The following is a 19,919-nucleotide window of genomic DNA, read 5'->3' as shown; positions in this document are numbered from 1 at the left end:
TCAAGTGGAGAAAATATGGCACAACAGTGACATTGCTAAGAACTGGACAACCCTCCAAATTGATGAAAAGGGAAAAGAAAACTGGTCAGGGAGGCTGCCAAGAGGCATACAGCAACATTAAATGAGCTGAAGGAATATCTGGCAAGTACTGTCTTTGTGGTACATGTGACAACAATCTTCCATAGTCTTCATATGTCTGGGCTATGGGGTAGCATGTAAAGACGGAAGCCTTTTTTTAAGAAAAACATCCAAGCCCGGCTAAATTTTGCAAAAACACATCTGAAGTCTCCCAAAAGTATGTGGGAAAATATGTTATGGTCTGATGAAACCAAGGTTGAACTTTGTGGCCATAATTCCGAAAGATATGTTTGGCGCAAAAACTGCACATCACCAAAAGAGCACCATACCCACCGTGAAGCATGGTGGTGGCAGCATCCTGCTTTGGGGTTGTTTTTCTTCAGCTAAAACAGGGTACTTGGTCAAGGTAGAGGGAATTATGAACAGTTCCGAATACCAGTCAATATTGGCACAAAACCTTCAGACGTCTGCTAGAAAGCTGGACATGAAGAGGAACGTCATGTTTCAGCATGACAATGACCCAAAGCATACTTTCAAATCAACAAAGGAATGGCCCCACCAGAAAATTAAAGTGTTGGAATGGCCCAGCCAGAGCCCAGACATGAATCCAATTGAAAATCTGTGGGGTGATCTGAAGAGGGCTGTGCACAGGAGATGCCCTCACAATCTGACAGATTTTGAGTGTTTTTGCAAAGAAGCGTGGGCAAATATGGCAAAGTCAAGATGTGCCATGCTGATGCAGCACTCAGTGTTTTTGGGTAGGAGTCTAATAAAAGCCAAAGGTGCTTCAACAAAGTATTAGTTTAACGGTGTACACACTTATGCAACCATGTTATTTGTTTTTTGTTTTTACCTCCCTCCACCACCTAAAAAATTTGTACAGCTTACAGGACAAATTAAAGGTGGAAAAAGTTCTGAAATTATTTCTTTCTCATTTTTATTTATTTTTTTATATTACAGAAACTTGACATTTTACCAGGGGTGTGTAGACTTTTTATATCCACTTTATACATTTAATTTCTTCCTCTAAATATAACTTGCTTATAAGGCTTCATTTCCACTGACGTTTTTACAGCCACTTTTCTGAGCGTTTTTTACAGCTTAAAAACGCCTGTCCATGTTATTCTATGGCATCATGCCCACATAGGCGTTTTTGAGCTGCAAATGGCATAGGCGTTTTTGAGCTGTAAAAAAAACGCAGGACCAGGGAGTTCTGAAGCTCCAGATTAGAGCTGTAAAAACGCCAGACGTTAAACGCTCAAAAACGCGCTCAAACGCTACCACGGCATTTTTAAAGCTGCAGCTCACAAAAATTATTATATTTTTTTTTTTTTACAAAATAAACATGGACAGGCGTTTTTAAGCTGTAAAAAAGGCTAACAGTGGCTGGAAAAACGCCAGTGGAAATGAAGCCTAATAATTCTTGTTTCTTTCATACTAGCTTGACTGTTGCATGGGAAGCCAGCGACCTATGTACAAAAAATACATAAAAAATACAGATAAGAATAGATAATTTGTTTGGAAGTTCATTGCTACAGTTTGCATTTTAATTCCACTTAAAAATTTGTTATAGTGCATTTGGCACAATTGCCCAGTTAAATCTATGACCCCCCCCCCTCCCTCCATTTGCTTTGACTCATTACTATGGAAGCGTGGTGATCATATTTTGATGTCTTTTCAGTTGTTTAGTTTAGATTTTCAGTTAGTTGACTGACATCTGGGTTTGATGGTGTCTTCACTTGTCCAGAACAAGGTTTTGTTAAAAAGGTTCTGTACTGAGTGCAAGTCTTCAGCTGAGTCCGATGGCATCTTTTTAATAAGTGCATACATCGGAACAGAATACCTTTGTCGTTGAAAGGCATACAGGAATGACAGAACTATGTAACTTCCTGCATGTGTTATTACACAGATTTCCACATTCTCAGGGTTGTAGGCAGTTAACCTTTCATCTTGACTGATGATTTATAAATCATGTTTGTCTAGCTTGTGCTTGTAGTGTTCGAATAACATTATTAATACATATTTACTGTTAAATATAAATGATGCAGTAAAGTGCTTTTCTGAGACAACACATCCTTTTTCACAGCTGTATGTAAACATATTGTCCTTTTTAGTATAGCCTTTCTCAACCTTTTTACCTTGAAATAACTTTTAGGTCATAGGGAACCCCTGCTTAGAACTTTTAGATCTGAAGCTCATGACGCATTAACATGGATATAATAATAAAATAATAAGGAATGTGGCATACTTGGGGTATTTGACACCCAGGGCTGCTCAATTTAACAGATTTATTTTCAGTAATTTATAAAATAATAAATAATTGCCAGAAAAGAAACTCGGATTGAGAAAACGAATGTTACCTCGTGGAAAAAAAGTTACCCTTATTGTCAGTGTAGTGGCCTTTAGATTGGTGGTCAACAAAGTAGTCCATTACGTTACTAGTCAGTGAAGAAGGTCCCTCTTAGATTGGTGAAGAAATACCCTGTTACCATGGTGGCCAGAGGGACAAATGGCACCTTAATAGATGGCCTAAATTTGCTGATTGTTTAGGGAACCCCTAACAATCTCTGGAGGAACCCCAGGATTCCACAACTCTGGTTGCGATAGACTGCCTTGGTAAAAGGTTAAGACAGTAGTTTAGGCTCTTTTATACAGCATTTACTGATTGAGTTGTCTTGTATGTAACTCATCCTAAAAAGACCGGTTAACCCAAAATTTGAGTATGAGTGAATGTTTATGGACTGGATATTATTTCACTGGTGGACTCCAGCAGCTATATCTCCCTGTTGTGTTTCCTTGCTTTGAACCCCTCTTTAATCTTGCCAGCTGCAATCAAAAATTAGTTTTGAGGGAGTGAACCGTTCTAGACAAAATGCATATCCAGACATATTTTACAATGATTATTACAATATTGCACAATCCTCACCAGAACTGTAGAATGGTCAAAGAGACTATGGTATCAGGCTTTAGAGGACCTTGTGTGTTAGACCTTACACGCTAATGATGGTAAAGGTGATATGGGAACAGAGGTTAGGGAATGAAATGCAATTGTTTTCTTGATGCATTTCTTTCCATGGTGAGTTAGAGTTCTAATAGGGTTTGGGGTGTGCACATGTGAGTGTTGGCACATAATAAGCAGAATATGGCAGCATTCACTGGCAATACATTGTGCAACCACTGCAAGATGAACAAACCATATTGATCTTTGTATTGGCCTCAAATATCTTTTCATAGCAGAGAAAATGCTGTAAAAGCAAGACACATTATACCCTTTGTGCTCACTGCATTGAATTAAAACACCTGCTCTGGGGGAAGTTGGGCACAGTTCTAGTTAATATAAAATATATATCCCTATAGTCAGGGCCTTGTCCTACATCTACTAAGCAATGCCAAAGGATAAAATATGGGCAAAATGTTCTTGGAGTACCTCATTTAGTAAACTTCTAGTATGTACTAGGCTTTACTGTGAAGGTTTTTTTTTTTTTTTTTTTGTTCAACCCTGCGGGCTGAACTAAAAAAAAAAAACTGAGCTTGGGTGGAGCCACTGTACCAACTATCTGATGTTGGTACATCGATCTTCCCTGCTGAGCTGTTGTGCCCCTACCTGCCAGAACACACTGGTCAGTGTTCTCAGCCAATGGTTGGGTGCTTATTGGCAGACCTTTTTCGGTCATGTCCCTTTGACAGAAGTTGGCCTGGCACTAGTGAGAATTTTGTGATGATCACTTACTGCATGAAGTGGTGGTTATAACAGCAGGTGGCTCTTAGCTATTTCCTGAGTGGGTGAAGTTTAAAGAATCCTTTAAAGGATTGGAATATTGAAGTTGCCATTCCGGACTGTCAGGCTTTCATGCTAATCCTGGCTTTACTACTTGTGCTTTTGACCTGAATCAGTGATGCAGGCTGGGTGTTTGTACTTTTCAGACTTGGCCACATGCTGATTTTGGAACCGTGCCTCTGAGTTGGTAGTATAGTGAGGATGAAATTGACAGACCCAGAACTATCAGTGGCAGCTGCTATTCTTTGTAATGTGGTGATCACAACCTGAGTGCAACTGTGAGTCTTTATATGGAAGGATATTGGCTAATTTCCAATCTAATCAATTATACAGTGCCTTGAAAAAGTTTTCGCACCACTTGAAATTTTCCACATTTTGTCATGTTGCAACCAAAAACGTAGACGTATTCTATTGTGATTTTATGTGATAGACCAACACAAAGTGGCACATAATTGTGAAGTGGAATAAAAATAATGGTTTTCAATTTTTTTTATAAATAAAATGTAAAAAGTGTGGCGTGCATTTATATTCAGCCCCCTTTACTCTGATATCCCTAACTAAAATCCAGTGGAACCAATTGCCTTCAGAAGTCACCTAATTGGTAAATAGTTCACCTATGTGTAATTTTAATGTCCAGTATAAATACAGCTTTTCTGTGAAACCCTCAGAGGTTTGTTAGAGGACCTTGGTGAACAAACAGCATGGCCAAGACACACAGCAGACAGGTCAGGGATAAAGTTGTGGAGAAGTTTAAAGCAGGGGAATTGTTATAAAAAAAATATCCCAAGCTTCCGAAAATGGGAAAAGTATGGCACAACTGCGATCCTACCAAGACATGGCCATCCACCTAAACTGACAGGCCGGGTAAGGGGAGAATTAGTCAGAGAAGCAGCCAAGATGCCCACGGTAACTCTGGAGGAGCTGCATAGATCCACAGTTCAGGTGGGAGAATCTGTCCACAGGACAACTATTGGTCATGCACTTCACAAATCTGGCCTTAAAGTGGAGGTTCACCCAAAAACCTTTTTTTTTAACATTAGATTGAGACCGTTTTAGAGATGCATCTTCTCCGCCGCTTCCGGGTATGGGCTGCAGGACTTGGGCGTTCCTACTTGATTGACAGGCTTCCGACGGTCGCATACATCGCGTCCAAAAGTAGCCGAACGTCGGTGCACAGGCGCCGTATAGAGCCACACCGACGTTCGGCTTCTTTCGGCTACTCGTGACGCGATGTATGCGACCGTCGGAAGCCTGTCAATCGAATAGGAACGCCCAGTCCCGAAGACCATACCCGGAAGCGGCGGAGAAGATCGCTCTCTAAAACGGTAAGTACTGCTTCGATTTTTTAAAAAAACAAACCGATTCCCCTTGACAAAATGAGCATCAATCTAATGTTAAAAAAAAAAAATTTCGGGTGAACTCCCGCTTTAATGGAAGAGTGACAAGAAGAAAGCCATAAGAAGTCCCATTTGCAGTTTGCCAGAAGCCATGTGGGGAACACGGCAAACTTGTGGAAGAAGGTGCTCTGGTCAGATGAGACCAAAATTGAACTTTTTGCCCTAAAAGCAAAACTCTGTGTGTGGCAGAATACTAACACTACACATCACCATGAACACACTATCCCCACTGTGAAACATGGTGGTGACAGCAGCATGTTGTGGAGATGCTCTTCAGCAGGGCAAGGAAGGTAGTCACAATTGATGGGAAAACGAATGGAACCAAATACAGGGCAATCATAGAAGAAAACCTGTTAGAGCCAGAGCTACAATGGAAAGGTTTTGATCAAAACATATTCATTTGTTAGCGTGGCACAGTCAAAGTCCAGACCTAAATCCAATTAAAAAACTGTGGCAAGACTTGAAAATTGCTGTTTAGATGCTCTTCATCCAATCTTGCAGAACTTGAGCTATTTTGCAAAGAACGGGCAAAAATGTAATTCTCTAGATGTGCAAAGCTGGTAGATATCGCCTAAAAGACTTGCAGTTGTAATTGCAGCAAAAGGTGGTTCTTTAAAGTAATAACTCAGGGGGGCTGAATACAAATGCATGCCACACTTCACAAATTTATTTGTACAAAATTTTGAAAATCATTTATCGTTTTCCTTCCACTTTACAATTATGTGCCACTTTGTGTTGGTCTATCACATAAAACCCCAATAAAATACATTTACATTTGGAAAATTTCAAGGAGTGTGAATACTTTTTCAAGGCACTGTATGTCTGGTACCTCTTCAGAATTCAGTGTTTTTTTTTGTTTGAGTTAGGAGTTTGCTGTGTGCATGGTGCAGTAACATATTTAGCACAGCTTCATTGTTTGCTGCTAGAAGAAGCAATCTTGTAATTCTAGAACAGTTTTTCTCAACCCCCTTTTTTTTAGTCAAGCTCTTTTTGCAAATAGGAACTATCTTGAGGCACCCCATTCTAAACTGTAAAAAACAAAACTAATAGTTTTACATATTGCAGCAACTGTCATACACATGGGACACCCAAATTTAGAGCTGATTTATTCTTCCAAAGCATTTACACCTTTGCACACTGGTGCTGACTAGTATTCCAATGTTTCTCCTCTCCCTCAATTTCTTTTCTTCACTCAGCTAATGTGACACCAGTGCTGACAGGGTGACAGGGGAGGGATAAACAAGGATGCTGTGCAGGCGCTTGACATCCTCCTTAACTGATCATCTCATTGGTTGTTGGGACGCTGTGGCTGGAAGGTTGTAAAGGTGCACAATGAAAACCTTTGCCTTTGTGTAACTAAAAGGCGGGCTTGATTCACCCACTGACTTGTATACAGTTTTGGGGCATCTTTTAAGCAATTTGCCAAAGCACTCTGGTTGAAAAAAGCTGTTCTAGAGATAGGCCATCTATTAAACCATTGGCGCAATAGAATAAAATGTAGAAAAGAGTGCGTGTTTAGCTGTGATGCTTCAATCTTCTGGAAACTGCTGCTTTTATAGCAATCTTACTGCTATAAGCAAGCCTTACCCTGTGCTTTAGTTTAGTTTTGTTTTACTTCATTGTTGTGATTTCTTGTCTCACAGCATACTATGATTTCAGACCAGTCTGCCTTCGCAGACCGAGCTGGTGTGAATTATCACCAAGACACTTTGTAAATTCGCAGACACTGTAACTGAGAAAATACATTTCTGCTAGTTATGTTTTCTGGATTGTATAGTCTAATAATTCACTTGCCCTCAGAGGTGTGTGCCTGCTAGGTGTAAGATTGCTAATTAAGTCTTATGACACATGGGTGATTCTGCTGAAAAATTGCCAGCGGCAGGAACGCTAATAAGGCGGCCTGTGTAGGACTATGGAATCGCCCCCTTTATAGCCACATACAGCAAGATGTCGCTGTTTGTATACATCTAAAACTCGCTAGCAATAGGAGCGACCTCTTGCTTCCTCAACTACACAGGGAGCTATTCCATAGGGACAAAACGGGCAGCCTTTTTTAGAGATCCTGCTGCTGTCGAGTTTAATAATGCATAGGCCACCCTGTAACTGACAATTTATCAGTTTACCTGGCAGCCTATGAGAAAAAGGTTGTGTGCTATATGTTCACACGCTGTAATATATAGAGCATGTGGCCCTCCAACTGTTGCAGAACTAGTCCCATGAGGCATTGCAAGCATGACTCCCAAAAGCAGAGGCATGATGGGATTTGTAGTTCTGCAACAGTTTGAGACCCACAGGTTGAGCACCCATGTTTTGGAGTATAGGTTCATACCCTCAGACATAGTTTCATTATTTCCTTGACTCACTTGTTCAGTGGGTGATATTCTCACACATGTTCTTTATATAGGTACCTGAACTGTTTATATAGCTGCCCTACATGTGTCTGCTTTATTTAATAATTGCGTTCCCTCCGGTGTACATATTACACCATATTGGCTGCCTCACAGAAGAAGTCTCATTCGACAAAATGTACGTCGGGCTAGGCACGGAGCAGCGGTGACGTCGGGCCCCCCCCGTGGAGGGTGCTGGAGGAACAAGTGTTTCCATTTAAGCCTATTTGTATCAATTCTGCGGTTAGTAGAACCTTTAATAAACTTGTGTGCTTTTAAAAGAATGTTGCGCAATGAGTCTATCTTCCTCCTCCATATGCTTTACTGTGTGATCGGACTTCCCTGGAAGGATATGTGGGGAATATATTTTTCAAATCCAATCAAGTAGGCTGAACAACTAAGGCGGTTATACCCCTAGTGAGAGGTGAATGCTCACTGATGCCCATATAGACATTGGGAGGTCTTAATATCTAGTAAGCAGATATATTTTCCCTATCTATCCTGTGAGGAGCATTAGGTGATTGCACCGATTTTGAATATTTTATCGACACATTTTCAAGTTCACTTTATGGATTTATAGTTGGAATTTTGGACTATGTAAATAAGGTTATGTTTCACAGCACAACACATTAGAATTTTTAGTTTATATATGTGAGTGCTGCTGCATTGTCACTGATTATTTGAGTCACTGTTTTATATACACTTGGCACAATATCTTTTTGCATACATATTAAGGTAATGTGTCTACAGTTAAAAAAAAAAAAAAAAACTTCTGTCAGCAAGCATAAAGTTTGATGTTTTCAGCAGTGCTGATCATGCAAACGAAATGTGTCAGTTAACTGGGATAATTCTTATAAAGACTGTATGGCATTTAAAGTGTTGGTGAAACCTGTGCCCATGAAGGGGAAAGCAACAGGTTCACTTTTGTTGTGCCTGACCAGCAGCATGTGTTCACTTCTTATAGCCGTCCTGCCACTCTTCTGTCCAGCTACCAGTAGTGGAAAAAAATATCTACTACTTCTAGGTATTGGCTAGGTTCCCCTTCTCCCATGTGACAGTGCTTTTCCTGGGCAATTAATTGCTCTGACACATTGGAAAGGACAGTCAGTAGTCCTATGTAAGTTTAAAACTTTGAGCCCTTACTGGTTTTCCTCTCGTTTTGCTTCTGACAGCTGAACAAAACTGTAGGGAAAACAAAAAACTTGTTGTGCAGCTTGAAAGGGAAACTGCATGGTGAAGCAAAGGTTCACTTTAAAGTATATCTGCCATGCTGTACATGTCCCTAAACTAGCCAACTTAAAACAGGCTTCCTCAGATGTTTGCATCTTCCTCTGGGGAGCCTTAAAAGCACCCCAGGGGCCCTTAAACCGAGAGAAGTGTAATATGAAAATGCCAACCCTTTCTTGCAGTGCAAAAACTTTTGCTCCCCCTCTTGTAATGGGGAAACTGCAGTCACACCAAATGGCACCCAAGGTAAATCATAGACCACTCCGGATAACTGGTAAAGAAAAGTACTTCTACTTGGAATACACTATATGGCCAAACATATGTGGACACCCCTCCAAAATGATTCAGGTTGACAGCCAAGTCCATAAACACATGGTGTGTGTGGAGGAGCTCGAATGGCCTTGTAAACATCAGTTCCTGACCTCACAAATTTTTATTGTTTGGCTGAATGAGCACACACTCCAAAATCTTGTGAAGTGTCTTCTCAGAAGAGCAGGGACCGGTGTAAGCCTCGAGGTCCATGAAGCATCATATCAAATAAAAACTGCCTACAGCATTGTTTCTTTTCTCTGTCTTTTTACATCACCACAAAGTAAGCTGTTTGTGTTAAAGATGGTAATGTCCTTGAGATTATCTCTGCTTGAAAGCCCAAGCATCTAATTATGTTTTGCAGAATATTTTTGGGCATGCGCTTTTTAAACTATACTACCCATATCTTCCAAAACTTTTTTTTTTTCCTTTTGGTATTCTGACTAAAAGCTGATATTCACTGCATGCGTTTATGTATGACTACTTGTTTCTTTAACCATAAACGGAGGTTAATAGAAATGAATGCTGCATGTATAAATTTAAAATGTGGTTAGTATTTGTTACATAACCCTCTGGCTCTCTATGAGTTATAAATCTGGAATAACCTCACGAGATGTGACACATTGGGACTTTCTACAGTGGCTCCAGGGCTATGGTACAATGTCTGTCCTACAGTAATAGCTGATAAAATAAATTTCCTGTGGAATTACCAGTCTGTATTCTAAGCAATCATAATGCAGTTGTCCCTTCTACATCCAATACTTCATGCTAAAACCTGCTATTGATTACCTTAAGTAACCTTTTACTGGCTTTGTGTAAATATACAGTGGAGTAATTACATGCTCAGTCCCTGAAAAATTCATGCACAGAAAATCATTTCTTTAAATTCTCTCTACAAACAAAAAAAAAAACCTATTGCATTTTAACAATCGCATTTAAAAAATAAAAGAAGCTTTGCAAAGCAATCATCCTTTAAATACAATACATGTTCATTATCCGATTTGGCAAACACATGTGGTGTGAAATAAAACTACTAATTGTAGCTGGGGAGTGAAAAATGATGGTTTCAACCAAATCCTGTTTATTGTGCTGAAGCTGAAACGTTCGATATCCAGAGAGACGCTGTGAGTGTAGCTCAACCAAAAAACTAAATAAAAATAAAATTTGTGCAGCTCTTACTCAGTTAATTACACAAAACATTTCAGCAACACTGTCTGGGTGAATGACATGGGGTAAGGACAGATAATTTAACACTTATCTGTACAGTGGCCATGTTCTTTGCAGTTCGAGTCTGTGACCCGTGCATAAGGAAGATATTTCAGTGCTGGAAGAGAATGAGAAGATCTTGCTCGGTTTTTAGGTAAAGTGTACATACCCTGATCTCTTGTAAATGAATTGACAGCAGGTCTCCTTTTGTTACGTTTTTTGTCTTGCCAGACTGCTGCTGCCGTTCAATGAAGCTTGGCTGCATGCTCTACTCCCTTTTGCTTAGTGATAGAGCATTTACTTGATAAAATGAAGAGCATCGCTTTGCACAATTGACCCTTTAGAGCAGTCTAGGCTTGTCAGCAGCCTGAAGCCACATTTGAGTGCCATCATAATGGCTTCAAACTTGAGGGTTTCTAAGGTGCAGACGAAGGTGTTGTCTTCCTTGAGCACCAGCCGCGTCCCGTTTTCTGATTTGATGAAATATTTAAACTGTATAACAGTGGAAGAAATGCAGAACTCTTCAGGAAAACCATCCAGCCTACTTTTTGAAACTAAGATAATCCGAGCTTTTATTTTGGATATGAAGTCTGGGGCGTTGCAGAAAATGCGCAGCCCTTGAGACCGGTCATGATTATCTGTTATTTCAAGGAAAGTGGTCTCCCTGGCTGCTTGCTGTTCCTTCTCCCACCTGGACTTCACAGCTTCATTTAGTGCTTTCAGCTTGAAGAAGTCAGCCTCCTGTACCAGAAGCTGGTTTTCTTGGAAACCTTCAGGTAACAAGAGTTCCCCGTTCCGGAGAAAGTTTAGCACATGCCTAAACAGTAGCCCATCCCTGTCTATGAAGTAGTGTCCATCTGCATCCATGGGGCAGAAAATTTTCCTGTTCATAACTCCCTCAAGGTAAGAGTCTGGGTACTTGCACAAGGTCTGCTTTTGTGTGATATATAGATATCCGCCAACATTTAGTGTGACAAGAGCCGTCTTGCATTTTAAGCTCTGCTCTCCGTCCTCCGAATTGTGGCATTTGTCATCACACTCCTTCTCCCGTCTGTTGGTTCTGCGCTCCATTCTGAGCAACAGTGTGTTGCAAGAGCAAGCTGGCCTTGCTCTTGTTTGGTTTCAAAGAAAAATAATAAAGAGTCGTATTCAGTTCTGCCACGATGATGGAATGAAAATGCTGCCAGCATTGCATGAGCTGTCAGCTCTCTTTTGCAGTAGGTGGCGTATGAGCTATGCAAACGGCAAGATACCAGTAATATAGCTTGGAAAAGGAGCATTTGCATTTAACTGTGTAAGGGAAACATGCTCAGTGTGGACTCTGATTCTCTCCCTCTTCTCCCCCCACCACCCCCTCCTTTTTTGTTAAAGAAAACGTAACCAGTTATAGACACGGGAACTTGTAAAGCTTTTCCATAGTCCAATGTATTTCAGTTGGTGGAAGGCGACTTCGCTTTAGCCATTCCATCATATACTGCTAAAGTTGAGGCTATCTTGGAACTTTTAGTCCTGTAGCAACTGTATAGGTAGCTTTAGTGTGATTTGAAGAGTTGCATGCTAACAAGTGTTTGACATATGCATGGGCGTAATTTAGCATTTGCCCCGTGAAATATGTTTATAGATTTCAGTCTCTTGTTTACAGTAGATGAAAAGACACAAGTTGTAGACTGTGGGCATATGCTCAGAAAGCTGAGAAAAGAGCTGCATAGTATGATCAATGTGAGCTAAGAGCATTTTTTGGCTCCTTGGCTGTTCTTGGCCAGCATACCCGTTTATTTGTACACAACATTTTTTGGTCACTTGTTTTTTAAATCAAGTTATTTGAGCTTACAGGTTTTGCTCCTTTGTACTGCAGTGCTGGCCGCCTTAAAGGGGTTGTAAAGCTTTGTGTTTTTTCACCTTAATGCACCCTATGCTCCTAATGCTCCCCCCCTCCCTCCTGTACTAAAATTGGATCACATGTGTGCTCTCACCTGTGCGATCTGATTCCTGTGCGAGTTCACACTGTGATCTGTGATCCAATCTGGGGTAGTCATTAAAAATGTATTGACACCCGCTGCGGTTCGCAGAGGGCAGCGATAACCAGCGCTATAATCGCGCTGGTTCCCGCATCGCTCAAGTGTGAACCTAGGCTTAATAGTTCTGTCAGTGACTTAGAACAAGTATGCAAATCAAAAGTTCTGATTTTACTGTAATTTTACCTAATAGCAAACTAGTTCTTGGTCAGTAAAGCAAAGCATGAAACCCAAAGACCGCCTACTAATTAGCATTTTTTTTTGCAAAAAGCTTAGTAGTGGTAACCTCTGTACATGTGCTTTTTAAAAAGTTCTGGGGTTGCAAAATTACAGTATGTGTGTTCGTAACTAGTTGGGGGAATTTGTAGCTCCTTTCTGCCCACTTTTATTTAAAGCAAAGGTTCACACTTGAATAGTTTCCCACGCAGGGGGGTTTTCATCATCAATGCAACAAGACATAGAATTCAGCCTCATGGCTCCCTCTTTGCAGCTTCGCCATTGAGGCCTCATGCCTTGGTCCTTCCAACCGTCAAACGCACAGTCCCTGTGCACAAAACCATGTACCTTTTTGTCAGCTTGACTGTTTTTCTCCTGCAGCTACCAGATGCTACATTCTCACAGGCTCATGTCTGTCCTGAATTGGACAGTTGGGTGCGATTTGCACCACAGTTCCCTTCTCGCACTGAGCCCAGGTTTCCACTAGTGCGATCAGACATCACATGTGATTGGCACCTGCAGTGCCAATCACATGTGATGTCTGTGAGACATCAGACAGTTGTATGGCTGAACTCTCATTAGATTCACATAGAAAAAAGTGCAGGGACCTGTGTTTCCCCGAACTAGAATCGGATCGCATGGGTCTTCTCACTCATGCGATTCAATTCCTGTGCGAGTTCACAGTTCGCACTGCAATCTGTAAACGGGTATGGGAGTGTCATTAACAATGTAATGACACCCACAGCAGTTCGTAGAGGGCAGAGATGCGATGTGAGAACCAGTGCTGTAATCGCTAGCTGACCCTGTCGGGAGGGTGGGGCCACTGACCTCGAACTCTGTCTCTTGCATGTATACCGCACACACCTGTATCATTAGTGTGCTTGCTTCCCAGAAAACCTGGCCCAGACCACCATTTCAAACAGTGGCATTGGCTCGATCTGCCACAATATCTATTTGTGTGTGTGTGTATATGTATGTGTGTGTGTGTGTGTGTGTGTGTGTGTGTATGTATGTGTGTGTGTGTGTGTGTGTGTATATATATATATATATATATATATATATATATATATATATATATATATATATATATATATATATATATATATATATATATATATATATATATATACATTTTTGTGTGTTTTTTTACACACATGCAATTTGTATAATTTAGTGGAAAACACTGCACAGAAAGTAGACCCTTTTCAGACATTGATGTCCATCATAAACTGTGTCTGAGGCTGGCTTCACATCTCTGTAACACGTTACTTTAAGGCAAGAAACTGCATCTGACGGTTCTCTGTGTTGAGGGGCATTGCGGCAGCTCTGCATGAATGGTGCATTGTGTAGGTTTGTTGGGGTGCATTCAAAATAATTTGGCACCACTGCACAGTATGGTGTGTGAATATGTAAAACTATTTTATTTCTAAATGGGGAAAAAACTCCTTGTTGGCCTCCTTGTCATTCCCTTTTTAAAGGAATGTAGACCAGAAGAAGAATTTTGTAATTTTTTTTTTTAGCCATTTCTTTTGAAGAAATACCTTTTTTTTTTTTTTTTTTTTTTTTTTTTTTTTTTTTAAAAAGGGGCTGTTTTAAAGTTGTCCTTCCCTCTAATATATAAAATTTCGGTGACTCGCACGGTAAGAGTTATCAGAGAATTTTGTGTTTGATGTTACTCATGTATTCCTTAGTGGAAGATGAAAGCTTATGCTTGGTGGTGGGTTTAAGTTAAATCATTTTCTCTTGGCAACATGAAATCTCGTGACACCCATAATTTTGTTAAACCTATCAATTAGGACTATAAATCTTCGAAAATTTAATTTTTGCTCAGATGCAAAATGAAATCTTTGTAGTCAGTTTGAAGATAATTCTTATTAAATGTAACTAAAAAAGGGAAGTTTAATGTCTCAGACAAGTTCAGTACCTGTTGCTATGGCAGCCAGCAACATCTCGATGTTCAGTCACTGATAGTCCTCCTTTTGTGCACCCCCAGTCTATTTGTCCAGGTTATTTTATTTGGTTCCAGGCTGGTGGGTGAAATGCTAGAATTACCCGGAATCTCTGCATTTATTTAGTATGGAGTAGTTAATTTCATTGTAGCATTGTGTGTGAAAAGAAATGACATTTTAAATATCATGTCAGAATTGATTTGCTATTGCGTGCAGGACTTGACCATAAAGAATATTAGTACTTAGTGGATTCACTTCACGCAGTTGAGAAGAGAAGACAATAAACTGTTTGTGCACTGATCTAAGTACGCTACTAGGAATCATTTATGGCAGTGGAGATATTGCTCAAATCAACCAGTCTTATTTTTGTAATATATCACAGGTCTGATTTATAAAACTGGAAGGGGGGGGGGGGGGGAGAGATTGTACAGTACATGAAAATCATTGTCTTGTTTACTGGTCTTCAAAATTACATATTTCCATTCTCTCCTAAGGTGAAATTTCTCACCATTTCTATCTGCTTGTGTTGCTTACTTCTCACCTCCCTGCTGGTGATTTACATGTTCAAGTGGCTAAGAACTGTTATGTCAGAAAGCTTAACAATTACATGGTTCTACCTACCATTGTATACTTGTCTGTATTTGTCAATTTAGTTTAGCTTTGCAAATAGAACTGTTGAACTGCATACAGCATATTAACCGTTTGCCGACCAGCCGTCACGTTCCCGAGAAATGTCTTAGTTGTACAACGGCCCTTTAAGAGGGTTCCGATGCATGCGGGCACAAGACCCAGAACAGGGACGTGTGTGTGTGTAAACACACAAATCCCTGTTCTGTGAGGAGAGACTGCTAGCTAGGAACAACATTCTGTCATTTCCTCTAGTCAGTCCCATCCCCCCACAGGTTGGAAAACACACGGGGGAACACAGTTAACCCCTTGATCGCCCCCTAGTGTTAACCCCTTCCCTGCCAGTGATATTTATAAAGTAATCCGTGCATTATAGCACTGCTCGCTGTATAATTGTCAATGGTCCCAAAAATGTGTCAAGTGTCTGCTATGTCACTGTCCCGATAAAGATCACTGATCACCGCCATCACTAGTAAAAAATAAATAAAAAAAATGCCATAAATCTTTGTAGACGCTATAACTTTTGCGCAAAACAATAAATATACATTTATTGCTTTTTTTTTTTTTTTGTAGTATTACCAAAAATATGTATAATACATATCGGCCTAAACTGAAAGAAAAAAATTGCATTTTAAAGAAATTGTTGGAGATATTTATTATATAAAATCAAAAGGTACAAAATAATGTTTTTTTTTTTCAAAATTTTCGTGTTTTTTTTTTTCAAAATTTTCGTGTTTTTTTTTTTTTTAGCACAAAAAATAAAAACCTGGGAGGTGATCAAATACCACCAAAAGAAAAAAGGACGTCAGTTTTTTTTGGGTACAGCGTCACATGACCGCGCAATTGTCAGTTAGTGACGAAGTGCCGTATCAAAAAATAAATGGCCTGGTCATTGAGCAGCCAAATCTTCCAAAGGGAAAATACAATTCTGATTGTGGTGGACTTGCATCATCATTGCGCTATTGTATAAGTAATGGATGATTTGTGTGGTATTTTGTTCTCACATTTATTGACACAAATAACTAAATGTAAAAAAAACAAAAAAGTTTGCTTTACTTTGTAAATAAGAAAGCTTTAAACATGCCTTCTGTTGAAGTTAATTTCTGGTATATAATATAATATATAGACATTGTGACCAATTCTTTCAAATAAACAGATTTGCCTAAAATGCTAGAATTTTCCCAGGAAAGCATTTATGAACAGTTGGAAAGCATTTAAGTTTTACTGATGGGAGTAGTTAAATTTATCAGATGTTATTTGTATGTAGCATTTCCTTGTCACGGTTTAGTTTAATAGATAAATAACCATTTAAGTAGATGCATACATTTGTTTGTAATTTCTTCATTTATGAAAGTACTTTTTAAAAATGATTTGCCATTTTAAAGCGGAGTTCCGGCCACAATTTCACTTTTTAAATATAAATATCCCTGTAATACACAAGCTTAATGTATTCTAGTAAAGTTAGTCTGTAAACTAAGGTCCGTTTTGTTAGGTTGTTACAGCATTTAGACACTTTATAAAATAGAAATTGACTGGGGCCATCTTAAGTGTGGGCATCATGAAGCCAGACTGTATGACTTCCTGGATTTCAGCCTTGCAGATCTCGCACATGCTCAGTGCTGCACATGCAGTGTAATAGGTTTCAGATCAGGTTTCAGCACCTGTACTGTCCAAGTCACATGATTCTTCGAGACTGGGGAGTGCACAGACTCCTGGAAAGTTACACCCACTACATTCCCAGGAGTCTGTATGGTGTAGGTTAGGAAGCTTAAGCACCTAGGTGCAGGAAGAGGGAAGATTAATTATTCTGCCTAGCAACAACACTTTGAATGCATCTAAAAAAAAAAAAAAAATTCTTAAAGGACTAATGACATTTTTTTAAAACTACTGATGTAATGTTATATTTATGGGTGGAACTCCACTTTAACTACTTCCAGTTTGGACGAACTCTGACATTTCTCTCATACATGTAAAAATTTGCATTTTTTTTGGCTATAAAATTACTTGGAATCCTCAAACACTATATATTTTTAAGGATAGGCCCAGTAGAATTAAAGGTTTGTTGCTGCAATCTTTTATGTCTCACAATATTTGCGCAGCAGTTCATCAAACTAACATTTTCTGAAGAAGACATTTTAAAAGAATTTTAGTGCACACAAACAAAATATAATACCCAACCTTTTGGAAACATATAAAAGATAATTTTAGTTTGAGTAAATGGATACCTAACATGTCAAGCTGTTAATTGGCTTGTAAACCTCAAACCAAAACCAGAAGTGACAAAATCCTTGTTGCTTCCCGTTTCTTACTTCACATGGTGGAGACAAATACAGATGTACCTTCTTCCCCTCAGCACATCAAGCAGCGGCAGTGCTGGGCTCCTAATCGCTCAGAAAAATGGATTGAGCGGCTGTATAGCCGCTAAGATCACTTTTACTTTGTGCAGAATTGCTGACCCTAAATAATTATTTCTCAATCATTGCTGCAGCAATGACCGAGATGTCACCTTTCTTGTCCGTCGGTGTGTTTGTATGTGTGTGTGTGTGTGTTTGTATATATATATTTTTTCTATATATACACCCCACATACACACACCCCCTGTTCCAAATTATTATGCAAATTCTTTTTCAGTGTCACAAAGATTAAATATTTTGTTTTTCAGTTTAAGGCTGGGTTCACACTGGTCCGACAAATGCTCCGACATTGGGAGCTCATGTGGGATGACGTGTAAAAATCAATGTTTCCCTATGGGAGCTGTCTTAACTGGTCCAACACATGTCAGTCCGACTTTGAAAATGCTCCTTGTACTACTTTGGTCTGACTTTAAACCTACTTAAGCCCATTGAATATCATTGAAGTCGGATCATAGGCGGAACACTGTCTTGCATGCTCTGACTTTGGCATGCGACTTGTGCTCAGATGATCTTGAGGGGGAACCCCACACCAAATTTTAAATAAAAAATCCTCCAAGAGCATACCAGACCATTGGGTCTGGTGTGGATTTTAAGGGGAACTCCCTACAGCGAAACCAGCGTGGGGGTCCCTCCAAAATCTTACCAGACCCTTATGCGAGCACGCAGACCGGTCGGCCAGGAAAGGGGGTAGGGATGAGTGAGCGCCCCCCCCCTCCTGAACTGTACCAGGCCGCATGCCCTCAACATGGGGGGTGGGTGCTTAGAGGCATGGGGGTGCCCTGCGGTCCCCCACCCCAAGGCACCCTGTCCCCATGTTGAGGACAAGAGCCTCTCCCCGACAACCCTGGCCATTGGTTGCCGGGGTCTGCGGGAGGGCTTATCGGAATCCGGGAGGCCCCTTTAATGAGGGGGCCTCCAGATCCTGGCCCCCACCCGATGTGAGTGAGTATGGGGTACGTCGTCACCTCTGCTCTTCTTCCGATGTTTACGGGGCATGTTTATGGGTGATGTCACCCGGTGACCCCGCCCCTATGACGTCACAGTGCCATCATGCCCCGGGCGTGGAGTTCCTCCTCAAGATTCATACCAAACACAGTGTTTGGTATTGGCGGGGATCCAAGTCGGTTCCCTGTTCATTGAAAGTCGGCTACAAGTCGCAGGGCAAAGTCAGATCCAAAGTATAATGGCTGTCGTGTCGTACCAGTGTGAACCCAGCCTAAAGGAGGGTGTTCCACATTATTAAGCAGAGCACCATTTTCAAGCAATATGAGGAAGAAAAAGGATATCTCTGCTGCCAAAAAGAGTGAAATAATTCAATGCCTTGGACGAGGTATGAAACATTGGATATTTCACGAAAACTTAAGCATGATCATCGCACTATTAAGAGATTTGTTACTGATTCAGAGCACATACGGGTTTCGTGCAGATGAAGGCACATTGAGGAAGATTTCTGCCAGATCCATGCATCGGATCAAGAGAGCAGCTGCTAAAACACCATTACATAGCAGCAAACAGATATTTGAAGCTGCTGGTGCCTCTGGAGTCCCACGGACATCAAGGTGTAGAGTCCTCCCAGAGTCTTGCAGCTGTGCATAAACCTTCCATTCGGCCACCACTAACCAAAACTCACATTCAAAAAAATACATGAAGACTCTTGTTCACTGATGAGTGCCGTGCAACCCTGGATGGTCCAGATGGATGGAGTAGTGGATGGTTGGTGGACGGCCACCCTGTTTCAACAAGGCTGCGATGTCAGCAAAGCGGTGGTGGAGTCATGTTTTGGGCCGGAATTATGGGAAGAGAGCTGGTCGGCCCCTATAGTGCCCCCGTTGGTGTAAAGATCACCTCTGCAAAGTATGTGGAGTTCCTGACTGACCACTTCCCTCCCTGGTACAGAAGGAAGAAATATGCTTTCTTTAATAAAATCCTCTTCATGCATGACAATGCACCATCTCATGCTGCAAAGAATACCTCTGCATCAATGGCTGCTATGGGAATAAAAGGAAAGTCATGGTGTGGTCTCCATCCTCCCCTGACCTCAATCCTATTGAGAACCTTTGGAGCATCCTCAAGCAAAAGATCCGAGGGTGGGAGGCAGTTTACATCCAAACAGTAGCTCTGGGAGGCTATTCTGACATCTTCCAAACAAATTCAAGCAGAAACTGTCCAAAAACTCACAAGTTCAGTGGATGCAAGACTTGTGAAGCTGCTATCAAATAAGGGGTCCTATGTTGAAATGTAACGTGACCCGTTAAAATGTTAAAATGTTTAACAATTTAAAATGCTGTTCCAAGTTTGATTGAAATGGCTTTTGAA

General features: G+C 40.5%; 2 protein-coding genes across 2 annotated transcripts in view; one reads left to right on the top strand and one right to left on the bottom strand.

The window, feature by feature from the left end:
* GTF2F2 (general transcription factor IIF subunit 2) overlaps positions 1-19,919 on the top strand; it is a 235,278-nt gene that overhangs the window by 98,778 nt on the left and 116,581 nt on the right. The gene's annotated exons all lie outside the window — the stretch shown is intronic.
* On the bottom strand, positions 10,130-11,666 carry KCTD4 (potassium channel tetramerization domain containing 4). Its single transcript, XM_040341280.1, has one exon. The coding sequence runs from the start codon at positions 11,451-11,453 to the stop codon at positions 10,680-10,682; it is 774 nt and encodes a 257-aa protein (XP_040197214.1). The 5' UTR covers positions 11,454-11,666; the 3' UTR covers positions 10,130-10,679.

The sequence above is a fragment of the Rana temporaria genome, chromosome 2 (genome assembly GCF_905171775.1).
Source record: "Rana temporaria chromosome 2, aRanTem1.1, whole genome shotgun sequence".
NCBI classification, from domain to species: domain Eukaryota; kingdom Metazoa; phylum Chordata; class Amphibia; order Anura; family Ranidae; genus Rana; species Rana temporaria.
Note: the sequence above shows the minus strand (reverse complement) of the source record. Positions and strands in the feature narration are given on the sequence as shown.